Here is a 26,099-nt window from a genome sequence, read left to right on the forward strand (position 1 = left end):
CCACGCCCCCCTCGTTCTGATTGGCCAGCTCTCCATCACGCTGATGACGTCATTTCACACACACTCGAAGACCAGTGCATTCCCTCCCAGGCCAGAATCCCCCAAATCTAAAGGCATTCTGCTGTGTTCGTTCGACTGCAGCATTGCTTTAGATCTAGTTATTTAGGCCTTGGCTCAGTTTCAAGAGGTGCATTAAAGACAGGACATAAAGCCAGAAATCAGGAATGCAAGCGTTGGCCTGTCCATGTGAAGACGGTCCAGATCATTTGAGGATGTGATAGTGCACATCCTCCTGACCACTCTTTCATTACTCAAAATGAAACCGAGGAATGCCCTCATGCGTTAGGCAAGACGGGACGAACAAGTAGACAAGGATAGGCGCTTTCATCTTTCCAACTGGAAACGGGTGGAGAAATCCGTGCCTTGGTCGCCAGGCGTCTCACAGGCAGCGGCGTTCGGTACCTGGCCGGCTATTTCCTTTTCAGCTCGGTGACAGAGGTGGGAATTCTCTGGGGTTTTCATGCTATGTGCGACAACCAGGCACTCTTACTGACCCCGCCTGACCCTGACGCCTCGGTGGCCTGACCCTGACGCCTCACTGACTGTCTCCATGCTGACTCAGCATGCTTTAAAGAACATTTCTTTAGTCCAATGTCATCGGTTTAATCTACTAGGTGGAACCAATTCCCCGCCCCAAAACACGCAATAACGTAATCACTCTGGCATCCTCAGATGATTTCGTGCCAACTCAGCGTTTTTCCTGACGCGAAGCAGCAGGTGAAGCGGTAAAGGTGCCAGGCTAGCAGGACAGGTTTGGGTGGGATTGGGTTCAGTTCTCACTTCTCGAGCCTCAGGTTTACAGGAACGCAGCCCGTTACAGGAAGAAAGGGGATTTTCCTGTTCCGCCCACCTTCTGCACACACTGATGTTCAGGTTCATGAAAATGACCAGCGATGTCAGCGATGAAGTAGGGCACGCCCTTAAACAGCCCACCCTAAAAGCCCACACAGGCATTCCACGTCTTTCAAAGGTTTCGAGATTGACTGTGATTCTGTGATGACTGAGTGAAGCATGTTAAAAAAAACAATAGTAATATTATACTTGGATGAAATCCGCAAGTTCCTAACTGGAGATTTATCGGTGAAGTGAATCGCAGCTCATCGCCTCCTTTGTTGTGGCTGCTTTGGTGGATTCTGCAGCACCATCAAAACCACACAAAATAACACACCGCGTTTCTAGAATTGTACAGCACCGGAGCTGTCTGCTTTTTTCACCAATCAATTTAAAAACAAAAAATGAAAACGAAACCAAAGAAATAGAAAGAAACACAACTTTCCAAACGTGTCCAGATGTCCAAAAGAACACCAACAATTCTGTAAAAAATGAGACAGACAGACAGACAGATAGACAGATGGACAGATAGACAGACAGACAGATAGATATATAGATAGATAGATAGATAGATAGATAGATAGATAGATAGATAGATAGATAGATAGATAGATAGACAGACAGACAGACAGACAGACAGACAGACAGACAGACAGACAGACAGACAGACAGACAGACAGACATATCAATAGATATTGACTGAATGTTTAGTGTACCTCGGTTCTCAGGAATTTTGCTGCTACTAAAGGTCACTGCTCACACACAGTTCTTGTTTAATTTTACGGCTAAGTTTTCCTTCCTGTAAAACCAAAAACCATAATTTGAAACTTAAACAACAAACAAAACATTGCTTCAGGAGACATGTTCATGGCCCTCAAGCCCCCGCACTGGTTGACTACCAGACAGCCACGTTCCTCATTTTACTGGCATGCGGTTGTTTCAGATGAATCTGCGAACCTGTGAATCATCGCATAAAGGGAACACTTGCTGATGTTCCTTGTGATGGCAGACGGGCCTCTGCGCTGATGTGTTACGATAGTTCCACTAGGTCTTATACAGCAGCTCATATGAAAACACTTTCTTGTATATAATTTGTATTAAGCAATTCTGCATGGACTCTGTCTGTAAACCAGTTATACACCAGTTGGTTAATACATTATGACCATATTATTACAGGTGAAGTGAGTAAGTATAATTTTTTGGCAGTGGGTGGGATATACTAGTCAATAAGTGAACAATCATAAGAATTTGAGCAACTTTGACAAGGACCAAATCATGGTGCAGCTTTTGTGGGATGTTCCTGGTCTGTGGAGGTCAGGACGTGCAGAGGATGATGCTTGAGACACTTGAGCTCCTGCCCCTTAAAAACTGGACAGACATGAGCATTTCCTAACAGTATTTCAATTGTAAAATTCTTACAATGGCCACGTGTGAACATTTTTTATTTTATCATGCCGATGGCATTCACCCGCATTCGCTGGTCTGTGTGCGTCACTTTGGCCTCATGAGTCACAAGGTGTTGCATTGCCTTAACCGTGACAGTGAGACCATGTCACTTTCTTTTTAACCATTTCCTGTTTGTTGTATTGTTGTGGGACAGTGTCCTGTCCCTCACCTTCCTGCTCACTCACTTACTCAAATCTCCTGGTGTTTCCCCAGTCGGCTCTTATGCCCGATAACTTGACAACTCTCGCTTGTTTACATCTGACTTGTATTCTATCCCTGTCATGTGGCCCGTTTCATCCGGTTTGTCCCTCAATCAGAGCCGACTTCCCCATTTTTCTCTGCCGTGCTGTGTCTAGTTTCCTCCTTGTTGTTTATGTCTGGCCCGATTCACAGAGCTCTCCATTCGACTGTGTGCCAATTTCTTTCCTGCTGTTATTATAGGCACAGGTTCCACATATCTGTCACTATATTGTAACCGACGTAATACAAACTCAACAGCGTCATTAATCTGAATATTTATTACAAAATAATATGTAATAATTTACATTTGAACTGTTCCTATATCTCTTATTCTTAGAGAACTCTGGAGAAAAAGTACCTCAAGCTTCATTTGATGCTCATTTGTGAACAACTTGCCTCCCTCATTCTGGGATAAAAAGTCTGAACAGGTAAGTACAGTACAGGCCAAAAGTTTGGACGCACCTTCGCATTCAATGTGTTTTCTTTATTTTCATGACCATTTTCGTTGGTAGATTCTCACTGATCATATCAAAACTATGAATGAACACATGTGGAGTTATGTACTTAACAAAAAAAGGTGAAAAAACATGTTTTATATTCTAGTTTCTTTGCTCTGATTACTGCTTTGCACACTCTTGGCATTCTCTCGATGAGCTTCAAGAGGTCGTCACCTGAAATGGTTCTCCAACAGTCTTGAAGGAGTTCCCAGAGGTGTTTAGCACTTGTTGGCCTCTTTGCCTTCACTCTGCGGTCCAGCTCACCCCAAACCATCTGGATTGGGTTCAGGTCCGGTGACTGTGGAGGCCAGGTCTCCACTTTTTGTTAAGTACATAACTCCACATGTGTTCATTCATAGTTTTGATGCCTTCAGTGAGAATCTACCAACGTAAATGGTCATGAAAATAAAGAAAACACATTGAATGCGAAGGTGTGTCCAAACTTTTGGCCTGTACTGTATATCGCCCAGAAATGACAGCTTTCCTGCTAGTTTGATGTTGCAACGGGGAACCTCCACTATTCCCCAGGTGACCTTTAGTAGACATCTGTCACTCTGAAGTGTGGTTACGAACCATTCCATCTTACTGCAGTCTTATATCCAGTCCCATTTTTTAAACCCACTCCTTTATGTGAAAACATTTGTTTGTACCAAATTCCAACCGGCAGTTTGCATTATTTCCTGTAAGCCAGCATTTTATCACAACTAATGAAAAATTCTGTTGTTATTATTATTACTTACTAGAAATGCAGATATAAGATGGATTAATTTCCTTGCATCAGATTTTAATGCACTAAAGGCCTGTCTGACTCTCTCTAAATCTCACAATCTCCTTGTGACTTCAAGCAAATGTTAGTGATTTGAAGCCATTAAAAAAGTGCAGGCTTTGCCAACATCCAGCCTCGCCAGCGCCACTTTCGGCCACGGATGTAAATAATTATATGATTAAGTATCACGGCAGGAAATCATCGCAGTTCCAATGAGGAAAAATATTAGTGTAAAACATTCTTCCCCAGTAGAGTTTTATGCGTTTGCATAAATATAGAAACTGCACACACAGTGAAACCGCACTGGCGGAAGGGGGAAGAGTGCATCTTACTTTTAATGCGGTAGAAGGCTGACATCTGTTGTCTGTCTGAAGCACAAGCACGTGATTTACGTCAAGTAACTGGAACAGTAAATATAATATTGGGATAATATTCATTGCAATTGCCAGTGCAATGGATAAGTGGGGAGGTTCTCAGTTAAGAGTTGCTGTTCTGAGCAGCACAGTCATGGCTTCTGTTGCTGTTGTTGTTAGGCTGGTCGTTGTCCGCTTGGTCATCGGCACCCTTGTCTCTGACAGTCTGCTCAAGATCCTTCTGGTTCTGGTTGATCTGGTCTGAAGGAGGGGCGTGAATGGGTCCACTGTTCATTATTGGAATCCCCGCTGTCCCATTGGCTGGTGGCTGATTTAGCTGAGCTTTGCACATGGAGTCTTTCTCACTGCGGAGTGTTGTTTGGCTTTTGTTGAAGCTCACGCAAACTCTGCAGTTCTGATTGGTCAGCTCCCTCTGGCTCCGCACACAGCTTCCATTCACTCCCCTCCAGCTTCTTCCTTGGATGGAGCGTCGACCCTTGTCGCCGCCCCGCTTTCTCTCAGTGCCGCGGAGCGCTGGTGCCCTCTGGGGACGAAGTCGCGCCAGCACGGCCAGGTCGGAGTGCGTGGAGGTGCTGTCAATCATCCTCTTCCCCATAGCCAGCGGCCGCACCGGCATGGCCAGCCTGAGTAACTTCCAGAAGCGCGAGCTCATGGGCTGGGAGCGTGGGCCCTTCCAGGCGATTGTGGTGGAGGAGCGGCGCAGCTGGTGGGCCTCGGTGCAGGAGCCGCACAGGGAGCGGTAGCGCACGGTGATGACCTGGGCGTGGCAGGTGTGGTGGAGGTAAAGGCACAGACGACCCTCTAGCAGACTGACGCTCTGCTGCTGTACGTACGCCGGGCTCAGAACCACCAGGAGCCGGCGGCTCACCTGCATACAGCTGAGCACGGCATCAGCTACGTCTGCAGGTGGAGAGATGAACAGCAGACACAGAAGCCTGACGCCAGAGGTCAACACTCCACATTTAGTAAGTTAAAGTTGCTCCTGATCGCAGCTAGATTCACATTTACGGCATTTACCACATGCCCTTGTCCAGAACGACAATCGTTAGTGACAGAGACAGGCCAACTGGAGACACTCAGGGTTTAGTGTACCAGGGTGGTAGCAGCCTTGTGGGCAACACACTCACCTATGAACCAGAAGAGCCAGGTTCACACTTACTACCATTGTGAGCAAGACACTTAACCCTGAGTGTCTCCAGGGGGACTGTCCCTGTAACTACTGATTGTAAGTCACTCTGGATAAGGGCATATGATATATGCTGTTAATGTAAATGTAAGTGTCTTTATCAGGGGCACAATTTTGAATGCAATTATTCCATATATTCATTAAATATGTATTGGATAATGAATACATTTGTCCAAACTGACATCTTAAACTAGTGGATTATCAGCAATGGTGCCTTTAGGCTCATGCAAACACACATATAAACATTTATTAAGGCTTATCCTAAATAATGCTATATTAAATTGTTTATTATTGTTTACCTAATGTGTTCCAGAATTTCCTTATTTTCATGAACCAATGATATTATGCGAGTAGAGAAAGAGACCCTGTTATTTCATTCATTCAAAACATAAAAATAAATGCATTTGCATGTGGTTAAGTACATCTATCAGGAAGCTAAGTTCTTTCTATTAAAAGCCAATTAGACAATGTCTGCGGTCTTATTTTCCATTCTCATTTTTTAGCCAAAGATTCCATATTAATCAACTAATATAACCTTGAGAACTAGAAAGGGGATGTGAAAAGCTCCTTTTCTCAGTGAAACTGCCACCCAGTGCATTTTTATGACAGGAGAAAGTTATATTACTTATATAAACGTACATTTAAAAAAGCTTGTAAATAACAACTGGGGGGAAAAGGGCTGTGCTTTTCAAAAGACTGGGAATATCTATCATGGAAAATTCTGGGGAAAATTGTAACTAGATTGGCTTCTACATGCCAAAATGTGAAGGAAATGGAACTGACCCAGTCCACCAACTGTACATAAAAATCTATTTGTCTGAACGTTTTAGATGAAGTATATGTTGAGGAATGAAATAAATGAAAAAGACATGGAAGACATGAAGATGTATAAAATGTTTTAATATAAATAAACAATGAATAAAAATGAAAATCAAAAATAAAGCACCTCCACAAAATGCATAAATCCCTGTAAACAAACTGTAAAGCAGACAAAGTGTAAATTATATAACAGTATAAATTAGATCAGTAGCAGCATAAGAGGCAGCATGATATTACATATTAAGATGGAAATGCCACTGTAAATTATGAGGGAATGAAGATGTGAAGTGCTAAATTGAGAACAAAAAAATAACGGACGTAATAAAATGTGTATGGTAAGGTCTAGTGAGGTCAGCAGACAGAAAAAATGTAATCCAGTGCAGTTATTTTTCAGGACAGGCCGCAATAATCACACCCGCATTCGCTGAATTAATTTATCGGTAAGTGCAAATGCTGTACTACATCATTTTTTTCCCCTTCCAAAATCGTCATAATCAATTAACCAGGCGTTTCGAAACGTCTTTGTTATTCATTCAGCTGAAAGCACAATTTATTTCATGCTTGCTGAAACCTCAGGCACAGGTAATGCAGAATTAATGGCCTGCATTAATCTCCGACAGTCGCACATTATCACACCTATGGTCGTGAAATTAATAAGCATTATTTCACGAGTGCAGAAGAAATGGACACCAAACATGTCCATTATGTGACATATGACTTTCATATGACCTTCTTTTGCAGTTTGTGTATTGTGTGTCACATTTGTGTGACATTTAGTGTTGAGCTGCAGTATGTGTTTCATCCAAATGATGTGAAACTGAATTACTGCATTGACTAATACTCCAAACTGAGCTCAAAGGCACCACCATTCAGGCCTTAATGAAAGATTCCACCATTTTGTTTTTCGCTGTGACGCCAGAGTCCTCCATGTCACAACTTTTAATCAGTCTGGCAGTATTGCTGTATTTCTCTGACAAGCTATCGGCCCTCCGGAGCGGCAGCTCCACCTGAAGCCGCTTCCAGAAGCGTGAGGAGATGGCGAGGGACTTGTCCCCTTCCCAGCGGATGAATGCCAGCACCACACGGGCGCGCCTCAACTCCTTCACCCAGCTGCCCCTGCTAATGGGCTTATACTGGACCAAGATGACCCGCAGGCTGCCTCCCCACACCATAGTGTCCAGCCCAGCCCGGAGCTCCAGCAGTGCCTGGGTGCCCTGCAGCTCGTGCTGGGGGCTTACAACCACAATGAGCCTCCGGCTGCGGTTCAGAAAGTTCAGCGTCTCATCTGTTATGACTGGGAGACAAGGAGAGCAGTAAAACAGATATAATAAAAATACATATATAAAATATAATAAAGCTGGGAACACATTCTAATCTGAAAACCAACATTTTTCAGTTATTCTTCAATGTAAGTCTAATTGTAATATTCTGTTATATCTATAAGTAATTATTATTATATTTAAAAAGGAAGGTCTACATTGTTAACATCATAGTATTATTTTACAGATACATTGAATGAAGAAGCAAATGCTAAATATTATAGTAAATATTACTGCAAATATCATGCTAAATTTGACTACTATAGCAACAATACTTTATTTTAAGCAATATTCCTTGGGCTACATTGTAGTTTTTGTGTACTACAGTCCTTATTTCACTGTCAGTTAAGGTGTATGTGTATAACTGTGACAAATACATTCATTCAAATTTTTAGATTAAAGTATTAATAATTATATTACTCTATTTCACAGATGTTGGTTCCAACAGACATATTCTGGCGTAATAGTAAATCAGCTTTACCACAGTCCTGTGCTATTCTCACCCACCCCTACAACACACCCACACAAACCTCACTTTTGAAAGCACATATGCACCTTTGGCAACATTAAAGCCGAACCTGCCATAAAATATTAATACTTGTTATGTCTATAATGGTGGGGGATCAAGATCACAGTTCAGGCAGCAAATGCATTTCTTTCTCATCTGCAACTATCAAAGAGCACTAGCACATTGCATCGCTCAGTATACTCGACTGCCACCAAAAAGTGGCTACAAGGTGTGATTTCCTGTTGGAAAAAAAACAGTTCATTCTTGGAACCTGTTATCAAAGAAAACATCTTCAAAAGCTTCCTAAAGTGACAGCACAGCATCTGTAATAAACCTAATAAGCAAGCTGGATCTTTACAGTGAATTTCGAAAACGTATTTTGAAACAAAGAGAATTTACGGAATACACAACATGGTTATAACCATGCTATAATGTTGCATGTAAATAACACACTATTGATAAATTAGTGGTCACTGACTCGTCGGAAACATTGGTGTGTTGTTAAATATGTTCTAAAACAAATGCATTTTACATTTATGAGTAAAGCAATGAACACCTGACTAAGTACAAATGTATCAAGTGAAATATAAAATATAAAGTGATTGTCATTGTGACACAGTAGCACAGCACACGGCGCACACTGTGAAATGTGTCCTCTGCATTTAACCCATCACCCTTCGGGATTCGGGATTCGGGATTCGAACCGGAAAGCTTCTGATCACAGGACCGCTTCCTTAACCACTAGGCCACCCCTGCCACATGTAACCATCTCATCACTGCACTTCATAGGTTCTCTGATACTCACTTCCTCCAGGCAGGCTGTCTCTGTCGAAAATGCACACGCTATAGCCCAGCTCATTCTCCAGGACTCTCCGTAGCGTTGACAGGACGAATTCTTCCTCTTCGCCATTACGTGCGTAGGAGATATACACGTCATATTCCTTATCATCTAGAATGAGCAACAGCTGAATGCAATACTCTGTTTAAGAATTCGAATGAATGACGTTGGGAGACAAAGGCTGGACTGTCACAAAAAGATTTTTTAAAAGCCGAATCCAGCCCAAACGTGGTTTACCTGTGGATCTTTCATCAGTTCCAAAACTAGCGCGGTAGAAGAGCAAGATTTCCAGCCAGAATATGTGGTAGATTACGAACATGCTGATCATGATGACCACAATAGCACCCAGGCCGCAGCCCAGCTCTATGTATGGTTGATATTCTACGAAAAAAAAAGAAATAAAAAATATATATAAAACAGGAAATTAGCTACTTTGCCAGGCCAGGAATTATTTTTCATTGCTAGAATTGTACCATAAAATACGACAGTTAATCTTTGACAATTTACTGAAAGGGTAAATTGCTTTTCCCAGAGGGCCAATTTCCTACACTGGTCAATGTAATGTCAGTAAACGGACTACATGCTTCAACTCTGTGGGAGGAGAAAAAAAAATCAATATCTTCTCTCAACATATCTCCACTCATCACTCATTACAAGCAGACATGACATATGAGACAGGAGAAAAAAAGTTATTTCAGTTGTTCTGCAATAACTGCTTAACCTAAGAAGGGCCGTGTGAGCTGTGATTGATGAGTTTGAGCTCGGCCGTGTGGTGCAGTGTGTGATGCTCTCTCCTCACCCTCCTCGCGTAGCAACACCTTGCGCGTGGCGTTTCCCCTGCTGTTGCGGGCGGAGCAGTTATACGTCCTGTGCAGGTCCTCTTTGGTGACGTCCTGGATTCGTAGTTCGACCTCTTGGGTCTCATCGCCGTCTTCGTTATTAATTATCCTGCTTGAAAGAGAAGTAAATGCAGCACAAACGGGATTAATGTTGTATATAACAAAAAACAAATGTATACAAAAAAACCCATAATATACAGTATGGTACTATTATTATACAGTAATGCATTATAATCTAAATTCTGAATTTACAGCAGTGTAATTACTGTCTTTTAGCCCAGGTTTGGCCATGAGAATGTGTGTTTTATCCCTACTTCGATTATGAGGGTGCTTATGTGTCAAAAAGACAAATAATAGAGTTTAATAGAGCAAGAGACGGTGGTCTTAAAGGGGCAGCACCCCAAACCAGAACTACGTATTAATTGAGATTGCTTCAGCAGTTTGGAAATTGACTGTAGAGATTTCTGCCTTCGCTCTGGTTTTTGGTTTTTCGGTGACCGAGCAGCAATGACCTTTTTCAGAAACCACAACCCAGTTACTCCGTACACCCTTTCATGATCTTGATACGAGCAGTTTCTAAACAGAACGGATCAAACCTGCTACTGGCTTTGAAGCGAGGATCTGCCAGCTGACCCACGGCTTTGCCGTCGACGGTCCACCACAGTTCTTTACTGTCGTTCTCAATGTAAGGAAGGAGCGCAGTGCATTTCAGCACAGTTTCCTCACCTGTCCAAGAAACGTCCCAGTACAACGTAAGTGGCAACGCCACATATCAATCACAGCATGTCACTGCTGCGCTAGGGACAAGACAATAAATCGATATGGCAATATATTGTGGTGCATTTTCAATATCCTGGAATCCAGTATGAATGTTTAATACTTAAAACTATGCGTGAGAAAAAATAATTACTGTATTGGTTAAAAATTTTATTTAATTTAATCTATATTGAGTATTGGGGAATAGCAAAGTCAATAAAATTGTCACTGAGGACAGTGTGCATCACAGTATCATGTATGAGAGTATCATTTCATCGGACACATCCACCTACCCAGCTTGACCGACTGGACTTTTCCCTCAGCAGGGATATGTATTATGGGCTCCTTGGGTCCTCGTGAGGGAGCTGAAAAGGACAGACGGGTGGATGAGTTCAGTTTATTCTGAATAAATTATTCTGAACCCTGGGCAATTATGGCTACAAACACATCTCACCCACTGCTGTCACATTGACAACTCGAGTGAAGTTGATGCCTCTGCCATTGGCCTCATAGCTGACCACGCAGGTGTGTGGACCCTCATACGCCTTCAGCATGAGATGGACAACAATGCTGTCGCCCTTCACCTCAATGTTCAACAGCCTCTGCTTTAGTCTCTCGCGGCTGCAATACTAACAGGGAAAACCGAAAGAGATGGAAGGATTTTCAAAGGCATTTCAATATGACGAAAAACCTTGGGAACTACTGAATACTCACGTAGTACCACGTGACCGAATAGCTGAGGTTGCGGAGTTGGATCATCTGGATGTCGGGGCAGGTGAAGATCTTCCCCTCCTGAACGGGTATGGTGATGTGCTGAGCAGGCACAGCGCCCTCCATGACGCACTCCATACCCATGGCGTGTTGGACCACCTCCAGCCTCACGGCAATCTTCACACAAGACGTTATGTTTCTGAAACATGCAGTGGCAGCGTGCTGAGCCAGCAACGGAGTAGCATATTCTCTTTGGACACAGAGTCTGGTATTCACTGTTGTCTAGTTACTTGAGAGTGGGCACATGCTATATTGGACAAAATATAATCAGGGACTTTGGGACAAAAACAGGGACAATAATCATACGATATAGACGATATATCTCACAAATTTACACTGTTATACAAGCTGTACACTGGCTACATTGTATCAAACTGTCATATCTTCAGTGCTGGAAAGATATAATAATATACGAGGGGTGTACTCACTTTTGTGAGATACTGTATCAAGATTGGCATTTCTATTGGTTATTAATTATAGCTATAAACCCAGGCACAGGGGACACAGGTGAAAGCATAATTTTGGGAGGGTTGCCCGGTCAACTGTGTGGATCCACTGTGGCGAACCTTTACGGGAACAGCCAAAGGAGGACGATGACAATTTACAATATTCTAGAAACATTATGGTACAGTATTAGACTGGAAAAAACACTGTCCATGGTTTCTATAAGACACTGCCTCACACCCACCTCAGCATGCAGATATATTGGCCCGAGTCCTGGAGAGTAGCTGGCTCCAGCCATAGCCATTCCCTCTCTTTGTAGTAGTTGGGCAGCTTGAGATTGATGGGCTGCTCCAGGTCCTGGCCTGGGCTGACGCGGTACCAGTAGAGGTTAAGTCCGCTGGCCAGAGACGAGCTGTAGTTGTAGACAGTGGGGTAAGAGAAGAGCGGGCAGTGCAGCCAGCCAGCCTGGCCCTCCAGCACCCTGACAGCTCCCTCTGAGTAAACCCCCCAGTCATGGCAAAGAGGTGCTGCAGGAACAGGGAAGAGACACACATGAACTGAAACGCTTTTCTTCACGGTGTCTGTTAATGTGGTGCAAATACGTAGTGTAGTATGTGAAGTATATGAAACTGATATTTAAACTATATGTCCTAAAAATGTATTCCATTATCCATTATTTCTTCCAGAATGTATTACAGAATGTGTCATTATCTCTAAAACAGACTCCCAACAAATACAATCTGGCAATGTTGGTTAATTGAAAATACAGTTAAAATTGCAGCACATCACCCCACCCTGGTCAGTGGCAATGAGTCTGTTAGTCCTGTTCAAGGTAAAGACTAAAATTCTCTCTGTTCGGAAATGAAACCATTCGAAGAACCCAACTCTCGACAGGTTCAAATCCATGCTTAAAACCTTTTGACCAGCATTTGTGCTCATCTTAACACACTATCAGCTTTACTGAAATGTCTGTTCAATTTTGATCTTTTAAACATTTCTACCTTTTTATATCTGTTTCATTTTTATTCCCACTTCCTCATTTTTTTAATGTCTGAAATGTATGAAAGTTGCTACGTAAAAAAAAATTAAAAACATCAACTCTGAAAGCCTCTGAATGAGTCTTGGGGGAAAACAAATTGTGTCACAGAAACTGAAAGTCCCACGTGAGTCATAAGCCCAAACGTTACTGGGATCACAGAGCACGGCTCTTTCAATCAATAACCTATTTTAATCAATTTTAACGCCCAGTCTGTCTCCTCTTCCAGCCATTGATTTAGCACATTTGCCTTACACTCAAACACCGCTTAGTGCTGATAGTCCGTCCCGGTTTAACATTGGCTATAAAGACCCAGTAATAGGGTGATTAAATTGATGGCATAAATTGCTTGAGAAAGTTAAAACATTATGGTGACTGAATCAATTACAGCTTAAAATCGTGAAATCAGCAACTGCCGGCGTCAATAAAAATGGGATGTAGCTATATAGCGCGCAGCAAGGCTGCTTTTTTAGACCTTTGTTCAAGTAAATGAATTTTTTTTCCCGCAGTCATGCAGTCATGCAGGGTTCATTAAATTGAGTTACGATCCAGCATCAAAACTGTCACCGGCACAACAACTACTCTAATCAAAAATGTTGCTAAATCACCCACAATCGGACAGAGTGTGTGCACAGACTGAAGCTGCGGGCCGAACGTGGGCAGCTGTTATTTCCCGTGGTGGCTGCGGAGCTCAGGGTGAATTAAGGTAGGCCGAGAGGTGTTTCATCTGCTCCACTCCGGTTAAAGGAATCCAGGGTTTTTGCGGTCGCCCCGTATGTAAGGGGGTGGTGTATCTATGCTACACCGGTCGGCAGTTTGCCGGTAATTGCCCTGTCAGATTCTCTCTGGGTAGGAATTAGTCTTCCTATTAAAAGCTTCTGCATACTGGCACTGCCGTGGAACGTTACAAATGAAACCCTTCTGGAACAATCCATTTCCTGTACAGCCAAAGAAATGTAGTTTTAATTAACCCCACCTTTTTTTTTTTCTTTGGAGGTGCAATCAAAATTCACCTTTGCTACCCGAGGGCTTGGACTAGAGTCACATTGAGGTGCTACAGGAAATAAACAAGCTAGAGGTTATGGACATTCATATATGCGATATCGCTCATTGGGATAGTGCTGCTGTCTGCATGCATGGTCAGTGGTTTAGTCAAATCTGATTGGTCGCGGGACCGAAGCAAAATGAGCTATCTGGAGAGAGGTGATGGTGTGATGTGATAACTGTGGGACATGATGAAATCACACAACGACAGTGAGAGTTATGATAATCGTTGCTCTGTGGGTTCAACAAGAGTCCAGAGCAGCACCCCATCCATCAGCTATGAAAGGCCGACCAATCAGACACCAGAGAGCTGTTCCTGCGCCTCACCTGAGTGGACAGTTGACATCGTGGGCCCTCCATCTACCAACAGGACGAAAGACAGGAGGGCTGGAACGAGGGCAATCCTGCAAGAGTTGAACAACCGCATTACAGGTGCAATAAAATAATATAATATAAAGCATTTTACAGCAGGACAACAAACACCAAATAATGTCCAAGCAATTAAATCCGAGTAAATAAATAAATAATTGACCCCCAACACAAACGCAATCTACAATTTACCATAAACCACTGAAGGAAGGGAGAGCACGAGCGATGAGGAGAGGGAAGTGACAGATTAACCGCACTATTATTCATCGGCCTTTTATCGATTGTACACTCGCGCATATTTCACTCGATCCGCGAGTGAATCCTCGATCCAAAATCCAGCATTAATGCACACCGCTTAGAATAATACATACATACAGACATTAAGAAATACTGCCACGTATTTGCCTTCACGCATTGTTTAAATGAAAATACACACATCGTCACAAGTGTAATACGATGGGCACTGGAAAAAAAGTGAATAGTGGCTAAACGTAACAAAAATGTAAGCAATCAATGCTAGTTTATCATTGATGTAATGTAAATAAACCAATCAAACCTTCAGTAACCTGGTTTATTTACATTACATCAATGCTAAAATATGATGTGTGACAGATTACTGCAAGTTTTTACTGCAACTTGTATTCCATGAAAGATTTTTTTTTACAAATTTTAAAAGAACTGTAACATGTTATGTTGATTTATACACTATGGTGGCCTCTGCATCGTACACATATCAACCACATCTTTAAAACCACACACAGCTTAACACATATTATCTCATGAAATGACACCAGTCAAGGGGTGCGATTCTAGTCATCTGGGTCATCACGTCTTCTCGGCTGCTCCTGTGGTTAGCATTTCTACTCAACGTGGTCCAAAATGGTGACAGTCAGCGACCTGGTGACAGGGACATGGCCATCCAAGGTTCGATGGTGCCATTTTACCTCCGATGTGAGTGCATGATGGACGATTCTGGGTCCTGCATCTGTGTGGATGTTACTTTGAAACACTCTACACTCTACTTCTGGACTACTGCAGGCCAACCTCGGTGGAGATCGTGGCTCTAAAGCCATGTGCTATTTTAGCCCAAGAACATGAACTCACACAACAGGCTAATCAGTGTCCATCACACCACAAAGTCAACAATATCTAACATGCCTAGGGATGGTAGTAGCCTAGTGGGTAACACACTTGCCTATGAACCAGAAGACTACAGAGTCACAGGTTCAAATCCCACTTACTACCATTGTGTCCCTGAGCAAGACACTTAACCCTAAGTTGCTCCAGGTTTGGACTGTCCCTGTGGCTACTGATTGTAAGTCGCTCTGGATAAATGTCTGATAAATGCCGTAAATGTAAATGTAACATTCACACATTACCACCTCAAAAAAAAAAAACATAGAACCCGTGCGTCTGCTCCTCTTCTGTTCCATCCCTCTCATGCCTACGTGCATGCCTGGTCATGTCCCTAAATGGCCACCAAAGTTATTCCAATCCATTTAAAACCCCAATATCGCTCATCTGAGCGCCAAACGAGCGCTCTCATTTTCCTAAGATGCATTAGAGCCGAATTAGGCGCAACTACACATTCATTACAGAGTCCAGCCCGGCTAATGGATCGATTAGACAAAGTTTCAAATGAGCCACTGAATTACTTAAAAAGCCCGGCACTCTCTCCCGCGGCCGGGGTTAAACGCCTCACTATTTGTTTAACGCTAAATCGGATTATGCCCTGGGATCGATGGGGAGAGCCTCCCAAGCCTCCAGACGGAGGACAAGAGAGCAGCGCCGGTGGCTCCAGTCAACAGATCGATCGCTGGTAACGACGGTGAGGACCGGGTCACCGTCCACGACAAAAGACAGAGCTGCACGGCACCGGGGCAAAAACATGAAACAGGACGTGGAGAATTCCACGTAAAAGAAAAAAAACGAAAAAACGCACATGACTCACCAACCCAAAGGTTGCAGGGTGGAAATCTACATTAAAACCCTTGTTCGGTTTTACAGAAGGTCAAAGGTTTGATGGGGGTTAAGGCACAATATACATACACGGCAGTTATTTGCAGCTCAAAAGAGGCACAACGGGCGCACTGTAGACATCTGTAAATATTTCCAGAGAGTCGTGGAAAATCCTGTCCTTCAGCTGACAGGAATCCCCACTGGCCGCCGTGGGACCGTCCTGTAATGACTGAATGGACGAGCGCCTGTCAAATGCACGAATGTGGACGTGAGGTGAGGGATGGACGGATGGACGAGTGTCCATACTCACATGCTCTCATCTGCTCTCCGGCTCGGATGCGCAGGGCAGGGCAGGGCAGGGCAGGGCAGGGCGCGGTGGCGCAGCCGGTGCGGGGAGGAAGGAGCAGGAGAGGAGGAAGAGGAGCAGGGCGCACTGACGCCAGCAAGGACCCCGGGATGATTTAACAGCGCTCCCTGCGCGCCACCGTAAATCGTCCAGGCAAACGGCGGGCGCACAGGAACTCATCCAATCAAAGCGCCACAGCCACAGCCCAGCACCCCCGGGGACGGGACTCGGTCTGCCAACGGGAGGAGGATATTTTGCATAAAACTCACCTGCCCGGCGGATGAATTACGGCCGCGCAGCGAGGTGCGCTCAATATTCAAACTCCGATGGGAAGCAGCGTCCCCGACCTGGAGCAAAAAAAAAATTATTAAATAACCACCAGGCATTAACAATAAGAATGACAAGGTTGTCATACGTTACTTTATAAAGGACCTATTTACTTTTTAAGCTTCAGGGAGGACAATACAGGCTGAAAATCACCATGTTTTATTCACCACAACAAATAATTGATTGGCGATCGAAGAAATAATGTGGGATTACTTGTGGTTAACCGATACTAAAAAAAGAAATGCTATAAGCGATGATTACCATATCTATATATATATAATTTTATGTACATATATATTTCATATATTCAACTTGTATAAAATGGTTCCGAGTCGCCCCACTCACCGAAGCGCCTTCCCTGAGAACTTTAATGCCGGAAGTGTGTGGAACAAGTTGACAGAGCGCCCGGAGCTTTTTCTGTCGAGGCGAACCGAAAGTGACGTCACGACGCCGAACACGCTCCTCCCACGGGGGCCGCGCACGATCTCTCCGGGACGGACCGACTCTTCCCCTTTAAAAAAAAAGACTCACTGTGCTGTCGTTTATCCCAGATGAATCGTCGGCCTGCATCTTGCGTATGAAATCTAGCTGAACTGACGAGTGCGCGTTTGCCCGCGGTCTGAGCCGACTCTTGACGTTCAGTGGGAAGACTCGATTCTTTTGATTCGTTTGCGAACGACTCGTCACTCGGGCCTCTCACCAGTTGCTTCAAATGAATTGTACTTCTCAGAATGGCATGACAGTTTAAAACGTATCTGTTACACAAAAAAAATGGGTGATTTCGACATTTCCATGATCTCGACAGGAAGAGAGTTGGCAAATATTACCTCACACATCCTGGCCTGTTCCTGACTGTGTGTCTATCCGACAAAAATAAACAGGCTACGTATTTTCACAGAGAAAAAGCATACACGTGCATCTAACAAATAGTGTATTTTTAAATGATCTAAAATTTGCTCATATTGTGTCACTGTGATATGTTGCACTGCAATCTCGTTTAATAGCATTTTTGGAACTGATCACTAAAGGCGGATTAGAAGATCCCCCACCTGGTAACGGCAGCGCTAGGGTCTGCACATACACCGCGGCCCTGCAAGGTGGCAGCCGGTGAACGTATATTACACCCCACAAGGCCATTACAAGAATGGGATTTGAGTAAGTGCATCACACAAGTGAGCTTTTAAGATCGATCCACTTGTTTTTTTTGCTGATAAAGTACTTTTTTCCCCTATTTTGCTTCATGGTGGAAAGCAGTCTTTACCAGTACCGCATTTTGCAATTTAGACGTGTCAGTGAACAATAAAATGTTAACGTATGGCGGCTGTCCTCCGCTTTATTTACTGGCCTTTCAGTACAAACCTTGAACATCTGTCATAAACCAAACAGGGGCAAAACTTGCCATGCTCTATTGCATTTGCTCTCTTTGTAAACTTGACCTTGAAACGGCCAGAACTCTTTAATGAGACCACAAAATCGGCTTTATTTAGTCATGGTGCATGGTGGCGGTGGATAGCATGGTCTCATGGCTCCAAGGTTGGGAGTTGAATCCTGAACCCTGGTTGTGTGCTCTCATATCTCTCCAGGTTCTCTCACTTCCCACTTCCTCCCGCCATCCAAAGCCGTACACATCAGTTGACCAGGGTGCAAAAATGCAAATAAATACAGTGCAGACAGAACAACATAGAGTGCACATGATTATGAAGTAATGCAAAACATTACAGATATTGCAATAGATTCTGCAAACATATACATTTTGTTCAAATGAGAAAATAGATTGGAGTTCATTTTAATGGGGGGGGTAACTCCAGCTAGAGGTTCAGTGAATGTCCATGAAAGAGGGGAGAGAGAGCGATAGCCTTTTTCAGCTGCGTGATCTGAGGCCGTGCCGTTCTCAAGACAGGCTGTAATGCAGCCCCACAGGATTCTCTCTTTAAAACGTGGTGAGGACGGGGTGGCAGGTGAGCACTCCTCAGTCTCCACAGAAAGTAGAGAAGAAGAGCAGCTGGTGTTGAGGGTCCACATGAGGCTCTTCGTTATGTGAACACCAAGAAAGTTGGTGCTCTGGACGATCTCCATAGATGAGCTGTCAATACAAAACGGGACTAAGCGGCAATGGAAAGTGAGTCGTTTCCATTTTCCATATAGGTCACAAGTCAGAAACTGTGTGGTATGGGCTTACTGTCACAACTTTGTTACCTGATGCTCCAGTAACTCACTACTGAGTTCTGTTACAAGTTTTCCTTGCTCACTTTCATTGACCATTGATTAAGCCACAGTATGGTTGCGGGTGCTGGAACCCATCTTCATACTTTGGGTGCAGGGCAAGGAGTCTCAGGCCATGACAGGATGCACACACTCACATCTACAGCCAATTTAGGTCACCATTGCACCTAGCCTGAAACGCCTTTGCATGCTGCGACCCAGATTGAGTCGTGAGGCCACAACAGCATCCGCCACATGCACTTCACTTAATATCTGTGCAAAACAGTGCATTTGTGACTTTGCCACAGTTCTTCATTTTACTTCTCATTCTTTTTTTGTTTAAAATCTTGAGAATACAGTCCACATAATCAGGGCCGGTTCTAAACAGGCATATATGAGGGGACAGCCAGAAAAGTGTATAGGGGGCACATGGTGGCAACAGAGGCAGGAAAGGGGTGTGGTGGGGTGCTCTGGATAGCTGTTAACTGTTTGACATGAAACTGGATTGCACATTGTCAGGCCTCTATCCTAAGACCTGTCCAACTTGGGTGTCCCACATGAAGACTGAGCTTATGGTTACTGAGGCACACAAACCCCCCAACCACGATAAGGCGGCAACCCCCCAGAGGGGACACTAAAAAATTTAAAACAAAAAATTTATAAACCTTTTTCCAATCAAAGTAGGCCGTTTATTCAATTATTTGAGATGGTACTTCTCGTGACAGCTCTTCAAAAGTCAAACAAGAAACTAATATTAATTCATGAGGATGCTTAAATAAGCAAAAAAAATCTATATCAGCTGCTTCCAGGTGTGTGTTGTTTGCTTGTGTGATTACTATTGAGCTGATTATAATGCAAATAGAACGTCATAAGGGAAGGGCCAGACCTCAAAAGAAAGTCCTAATTTGAACTGCTTTAAAGATTTGTGGAATAGGTTGATGGGTGAAGTTTTAGTACAACTCTAATCATATGCATTATTGTGATTATTGTAATCAGGTAGAATTGAATTTTTGCTGGATGACATGAAATCCATCCAAAAGCTAATAGCCATCACTCAATATGAGCACAGAGAACGCCCTCTTAGAATATAGACAAGATCCTGTTTGGCTGCGCCACTCCTGAGATCGCAGAGGATCAATGCTGCTTTGCTGACTCCTTAATTCTCCCCCTCAGCAAAGCCTGAGGTCAAGGTGAGATGAGAATAAGATTCTCAACAAAGATCAGGATGCGGGGAAAACGTAATATAAGACAGCATGCCAATGGTGACCTATTTCATATCAGATGCGGTGCTCATGTCATGTTAATGGGACTGTGTTCCTGTACTGTGGAGTCGCCATGGCAGATCAGGTCCATGTTCGTTTCTTGCGCCACCTAGTGGACGAGAAATGTTCTGCTTCACCCTTCTAAATGGTTTGCATTTTAAAATGATACTTTACTGAGCTTTCATGGAACAAAATGTTTTTTGATTTATGTAGAAAATGAGAATATTGATGTGTTTTAGACATATAGAGATGTCTATATTTGACAAATTGCAGCAGACATTTACTTATTTTTTGTGGAGCACAGACCACATGTCACGCCTCCCCCCAAACATCACCTCCTGGCACCACTCCTCTGTTCTTCAGTTGTGCACCTCCACAGTGCGGTGGCAAACAATAACCAGCGGAGGGCGATCTTATCTGCCCCCTGCAGCAAGTTATTCTGCATCTTTTTACTTCCACCTATCGTGCAAAATTATGCACCAAGCTCATAACTATAGTGTTCTTTTCGATTCTCAGATGTCCTGGTGCCCTTCTAAAGCACTGGAGGAAGGTTCATATCATTAACAGACATCTAATCCATCGCAGAGGTACAATATTCCATTTCCTTCCTTCCACAGTTTCCTCCATCGACTCTCTCTGTGTCAGCTCTCCCTGATACAGATCAAGATCTGCACCACCTGCCCCAACATACTGCTTCACCTCTGAGACACTATAGTTGTGACCCCTGAACACACACACACACACCTTCAGACGCTCCTATCTGATGACTGGGGACGTCTGCTGAGTGAGCATCACAGGTCTATTATGATCCTGTGACCTGGAGCCACAAAAAGCTGAGGCAGCCGGATGGTACAATGGAGCGGCCGTCCTTCCACGGCAATCCAATCATCACAGAAGTGTGGGACATCGGCCACCCTGTTCTTTTACATTTTACAGCATTTATCCGACGCCCTTATCCAGAGCGACTTACAATCAGCAGGGACAGTACCCCAGAGACACACAGGGTTAAGTGTCTTGCTCAGGGACACAATGGTAGTAAGTGGGGTTTGAACCTGGGTCTTCTGTGTCACCCACTAGGGTACTACCAACCTTTTATGGTGAAAGGACAGCAACTCAGTCCAATTAACAGCAGTGCGCAGGTGGCTCACACGAGGACAATTTTATTCAGTGCGAGATCAAACGGCTCCCGCTGTCAAGCGAGTGTAGGAGTAGTTGTGAAGTAAGCTGCCTAAGGCTGATTAAGACAAATATTGCCACGCAAACACTAGAATCAACGCGGAACCTTCTTTATTTAACGCTTGTGCCCGTTAGGACACATGCGACATTTAATAAAATCCCCTCTGAATGCACATCCTCTCCTCTGCGAGCATTCAGATGTTGTCTTTATTCTCCTGCTGCCCACATGGAGAAAGAAGTCTAATTTTAAGTTCTCCGTGGATGAGGAACATCGGGCTGACACGATTGTCCACGTTCAGTTCCGACTTAATACTTTGTTTTATTTTCAGCTGCCTTGACGGTCAGCTTTTAATGCGATATGTGGGACATTGTCATGTCTTAACTGTGACTAGGTGAAAAATATTGCTTATGTTTATAACACTCATATTGAATTGCAGTCAAACAATGCTTAAAAAATGAGTGCTAAAGGTACTAATTTAATATGTTAAAATGGTAAAAACAAGCCCAAAAGATCAAAAGAATATGGAAATAACACATTTGATTTTATTCACAATACGTATGCGTTGCCTTGTAGTGACAGCGGTGTTAGCATCGCTAACCAGCTAAAACGCTCTACGGCCTGTCAGCAACTATCAAGGCTAATCTCTTTAGCAATAGGAGTTTATTACTGAAAAAATGTTTCATGTGTGTTGATACTAAAGTACTTCAAACACTAAATATGAATTGTAACACTGTCTTAAGTTCTGATTTGACACCGCTGCGGCATTACTTGGCACTCGCCGCAAGGCCCTGCTATGCTAGGCGCACTTTATGTTTCCGCAGGAAATATGGCAGCCTTGCTGAAAGGAACTGTCCACAGGTTATTACAGTAACAGGTTGTCGGCAAATGGACCACTACGCGCATTAATGGTCTTTCCCTGCCTCTGACTAGGTGCGGTGCGGCCGTTGTAGTGTTTCGGTTTGTACAGACGGAGGAAGACAGAGCGGATTCTCTGATCCCAGCCATTTTCATGCTCCGGGCGGGGCAAGAGCATCCAGACCTGCGCCTCTTTCTATCCGAAAATCATGTTTTTTGGAATTGTGTATATAGTTGTGTATATAGTCATTTTTTCATTATTAAGTGTGCTTCTCAGTTTTGAAGTGAAATACTCTGATGAAGCAAGCATTTGCTCGGTGGCCAAATCTTACACATTGTACCTTTAAGCATCCCTTCTGAAAGCCATCTACCCATGAACAACTATCTATCTACACAGAAACCCCAAGTTAGTGCGTTCCCAAGTCCTGAGATCAGCAGCTGCTGTGGTTGAAGGAGGAGGCCTGAGGGCTGCAGTGTGCAAGGGCTGCAAGGACAGGTCATCCTTGACCCCTGTATGTCCTGCGTCTTGGATGCAGAGGGCGGAGTGCCTCTTGGATTCATTTTCAACATAGCCCCAGTGGTTGGCCTGGCGGGTTGCACCATGTGCTCTGCAATGTGCAGTGTTTCACAATGACAGTGACCACACTTAAAAATATAGTCTCTGAGCATCTACAGCTACGTGAGAGGTCATTTTTTTTGTTAATGTGTTCAATGTTAAATAATGCTAAATAGAATTTTAGAAACCTTTAGGTTGTATCAAGTAGTATCAAATGGGAAAGTGAAACTATGAGTGTAAAACTATGAGTGCAGATCATTAAAGAACGGAAATATTAGTGATGCTACTTTTGACAGCCTTTCGGAGCTGCCATTTTATTTATAGGGCTGTAAAAATAGCTTTTTAAGTGCTGTCCCCCTTTGACAAAACAGAGCTTCATCTAAGGTTGCTCGTTTGTGGTTTTGTAACATCCCTGTCACCATGACGTGGAGATTCATTTTCATGTTGTACACAGGAAAGCGGCCCTTGTTTGTATTGGACCATCATGAAATTTTAACAGACATCTCCGGCACTCCAGGAGAAAGATGAAGGGAACACGGCCCCAAAGAGGGCTGGCAAAGAGCAGTTTATTTATACCTGCATCATGCCGTCCTCAAGACATGACAGGAGCTGTGCCTGTGTTCTAACGGGGGGAGAAAGAAACTTTCAACCAGTCAGATCTCTGCTGGATTAGATGTGTTAGAATTAGCCTAGATAAAGTGGTAAATATTTAAGAAATTCATTAAGCAGTAGATGCTCTGGTTAAAATTGTTGAATTATCAAATTAAATTATCTTATAAACATCAAAAAATTACATTTTTGTTTTAATACTCAACTTCTTAAAATCCTGTAATTCTGACCATGGGACACCCAAGTGAACAATTATATTCAACTTAATTTCCCTGCGTTATTATCTTATTCATATAATTTATTGTGCATTCATGTTTCCTAGGATTGTTATTTTAATAAGAAAAACATGGAACATTGGTCAAAACTATCCCTACATCGTTTTCTGCATGTATCACTGTAGGATTGGACATAAGCCCTTTTTTGTATTTGAGCAAAAAAATAAGGAAATTATTCAATGTACAATGTCTGTATTTACCATATGTCATGCCTATAATGAAAATATGAGATTAAAACTAATCTTAAAACATGTTAACAGATCTACTTTTTCTGCTTAGAGAACAGTAGCAAAGTAATTGTCCTCTTCTTTTTTTGTTGGATAATAAATAAAATTAGAAAATGGATAAACAAATATATCAACTGTTACACTTTTAAGGGTTTTTTGTCAAAGTTAAATGCATTTCCGCCGAAAAAAGAAGCAACAAACATTTCAGTTTCATCATTTTTTAATTTAGTTTTTTAAGGTTTTTAATCATTTTTGTATCTTGCTGCTTATATTGGATATTTCCCTATTTTATGACGTATGAAGGTGAAATAATAAAAGGTGCAAACGCTAGCAAAGATAAACAAAGAGTTCAAGTTGTCCTAAGACCATTCCGACATGGCAAATACCAAACCATACATAACATCGAGAGAGGAAGTCCATTTCTTTCTCCGAGGCTCGTTCTGCCCTCCCCCGGTAGCTCAAACCCCGCACTGACCCCGTATAATGCTGGTGTCACTCCTCATATGGAAGACATGTCAGAGGCGTAACAGTATCTTGTGAGTGACAACTGGTTCCGCTTCTTCTGAACTGACCGGTGAAGACGCATGACCTCCCATCGCCTAGAGAGTTTGAGAGAAGAACCTGGGCCCCCATGGACAGCCTCCACCATTTCGGCCTTCTGGACGTGCTAATTCCAGCCCGTGAATGTTGACATGTCCTTCAGTTCTTATGACAGGGAAATGACTGATGGCTGTGACGTTTAAGACGAACGGGAGATCGTTAAGTCTAGGCCAGTAAAGGGCAGTGCATATTTGCAGCACACAGTGACAGTGTGGGTTCCACACCATCACCGGCTATTTGCTGTGGAACCGCTAAGGCCCTGCGCTCTGAGACACAATTTAATGCTACGCCAACACTGGCATGATACCGCCGTGCCCACTGGACAGGCGCCCGGCGTGGCTAAAAAGCAGCTACAGAACGGCGTAATTACGTAACCGGACGTTGAATGAGACACAGGGCCATGGCCTTTATCAGAACAGTGGTGAGCTTTTGCCTTTTGAGGGACAAGAGCCAACTTGGTTGAGAGGGCAGTCTGTGCTTTTGGCAGGATTATTAGTTTGAGCTCCCAGAAGAACGCACAAAAAAGAAGCGTGTGGTGAACATGCAACGGTGAGCTAATGAAGGTGCAGCGTTAACAAGGGGGGGCGGTTCTCCATGCTCATCTTCTAATTCCACCGGTTAAGGGCAGTGTGTTCTTCAGTGGGAATAAAGGGTCTGGCGTGGAAAGCGGTTTCTGCATCCTCCACGTCGATTATCACGGAATCGGTATTCTACACTGTCAACTTGCCCCTTGCCCCTCCCCCAAATAAAAAAAGCAGTGAACGAATCTAGTGCTGTGATTAATACAACCCCCCCCCCAATCCACCAAAAAGGGAAAAAAAATATATATATATATAATAATAATACATCAGTGATGGCAAAATAACAAAAAAAAGTCATTATCAATAACAACCATATACTTATAATGATAGTAACAACACATCGAAGCAAGAGAAAGTGCAGTTGCATTCATAAATCAATGCGTGAGACTCTATCATGGCTTAAAGCTTAGTTCAGAGCTTAACTTTGAAACGTTAACATTGTCATGGAGAAGATGGTCTTCCTGGTGCCTTCAGCAGGCTTTTGCATAAAATGTAAATGTCCTGATTTTCAAATCATTTTTGTTTCTGTTTTTTTTTTTTCTAAAATATTTCACAGGCAAGAATTCCATTTTTCTCCTTTTTTCATTTCTTTCTCTTTTTTTTTTTTTATCTTTTATTGTTGGTTCGGTTTCTTCTCTTTTCGCTTCAGCAAGGAGTATGAAATGGAGTTCGGCTCCAGGGGGCGCTCCACTGGCTATGAGCCATCCTGTTCTGTAGTGTCCTGGCTCACCACTTTGCCACCTCCGTTCATGGTGGGAGTCCCTGAGTCTTTCCTGGAGCGCTGCTTCTCCTCGATTTCGTGCAACGACGGCTCTTTGTACATGCAAACTGCGGAGGAGAGCACAGAAGGGTTCGGATAGAAAGAGAGGGAAAATCTGTTAATATAAAGGGAAGAGCAGCTGTAAATCCAGCCAAGATGGGGTTGGTGTAACGTTCCTGGAGCGTTACGTGGGTCTCGGAAGCCCGTAATGGCCCGTGGT

The 26,099-nt window shown here is 43.4% G+C and overlaps 2 protein-coding genes across 7 annotated transcripts in view; both read right to left on the reverse strand.

The window, feature by feature from the left end:
• Positions 1-6,372: 6,372 nt before the first annotated feature.
• Positions 6,373-17,490, reverse strand: il1rap (interleukin 1 receptor accessory protein). Of its 3 annotated transcripts, XM_028961980.1 has the most exons (14): positions 17,374-17,484; positions 17,121-17,286; positions 16,413-16,795; positions 16,193-16,331; positions 14,102-14,178; positions 11,939-12,221; positions 11,194-11,389; positions 10,934-11,108; positions 10,773-10,844; positions 10,320-10,449; positions 9,684-9,835; positions 9,122-9,265; positions 8,852-8,995; positions 6,373-7,513 (listed from the first exon to the last, which is right to left on the reverse strand). In XM_028961980.1, the coding sequence occupies exons 3-14, from the start codon at positions 16,420-16,422 to the stop codon at positions 7,089-7,091; spliced, it is 1,947 nt and encodes a 648-aa protein (XP_028817813.1). In that variant the 5' UTR covers positions 16,423-16,795; positions 17,121-17,286; positions 17,374-17,484; the 3' UTR covers positions 6,373-7,088. The 3 variants fall into 3 exon arrangements, with proteins under 3 accessions (XP_028817813.1, XP_028817815.1, XP_028817816.1); XM_028961982.1 differs by having other exon boundaries at positions 9,684-9,832; positions 17,121-17,490; XM_028961983.1 differs by lacking the exon at positions 16,193-16,331 and having other exon boundaries at positions 17,121-17,490.
• A 6,650-nt stretch (positions 17,491-24,140) lies between these two features.
• The window catches only part of fgf12b (fibroblast growth factor 12b), a 39,887-nt gene continuing 37,928 nt past the window's right edge, over positions 24,141-26,099 (reverse strand). For all 4 annotated transcript variants that reach the window (XM_028961587.1, XM_028961586.1, XM_028961584.1 and 1 more), the window contains exon 5: positions 24,141-25,947. In XM_028961587.1, coding sequence (XP_028817420.1) covers positions 25,814-25,947 — 134 coding nt within the window. In that variant the 3' untranslated portion in view covers positions 24,141-25,813. The remainder of the gene's footprint in view (positions 25,948-26,099) is intronic.

Source organism: Denticeps clupeoides, chromosome 19 (genome assembly GCF_900700375.1).
Source record: "Denticeps clupeoides chromosome 19, fDenClu1.1, whole genome shotgun sequence".
Taxonomy (NCBI): Eukaryota; Metazoa; Chordata; class Actinopteri; order Clupeiformes; family Denticipitidae; genus Denticeps; species Denticeps clupeoides.

What these genes read in the sequence shown, in the direction of transcription:
- il1rap (XM_028961980.1), bottom strand. An exon ending in CGCTTCAAAGCCAGTAGCAG is followed by an intron (nt 9,836 to 10,319) that starts GTTTGATCCGTT and finishes TTCTCTTTCAAG; the next exon opens with CAGGATAATTAATAACGAAG. An exon ending in GGTGTTGCTACGCGAGGAGG is followed by an intron (nt 9,266 to 9,683) that starts GTGAGGAGAGAG and finishes TTTTTTTCGTAG; the next exon opens with AATATCAACCATACATAGAG.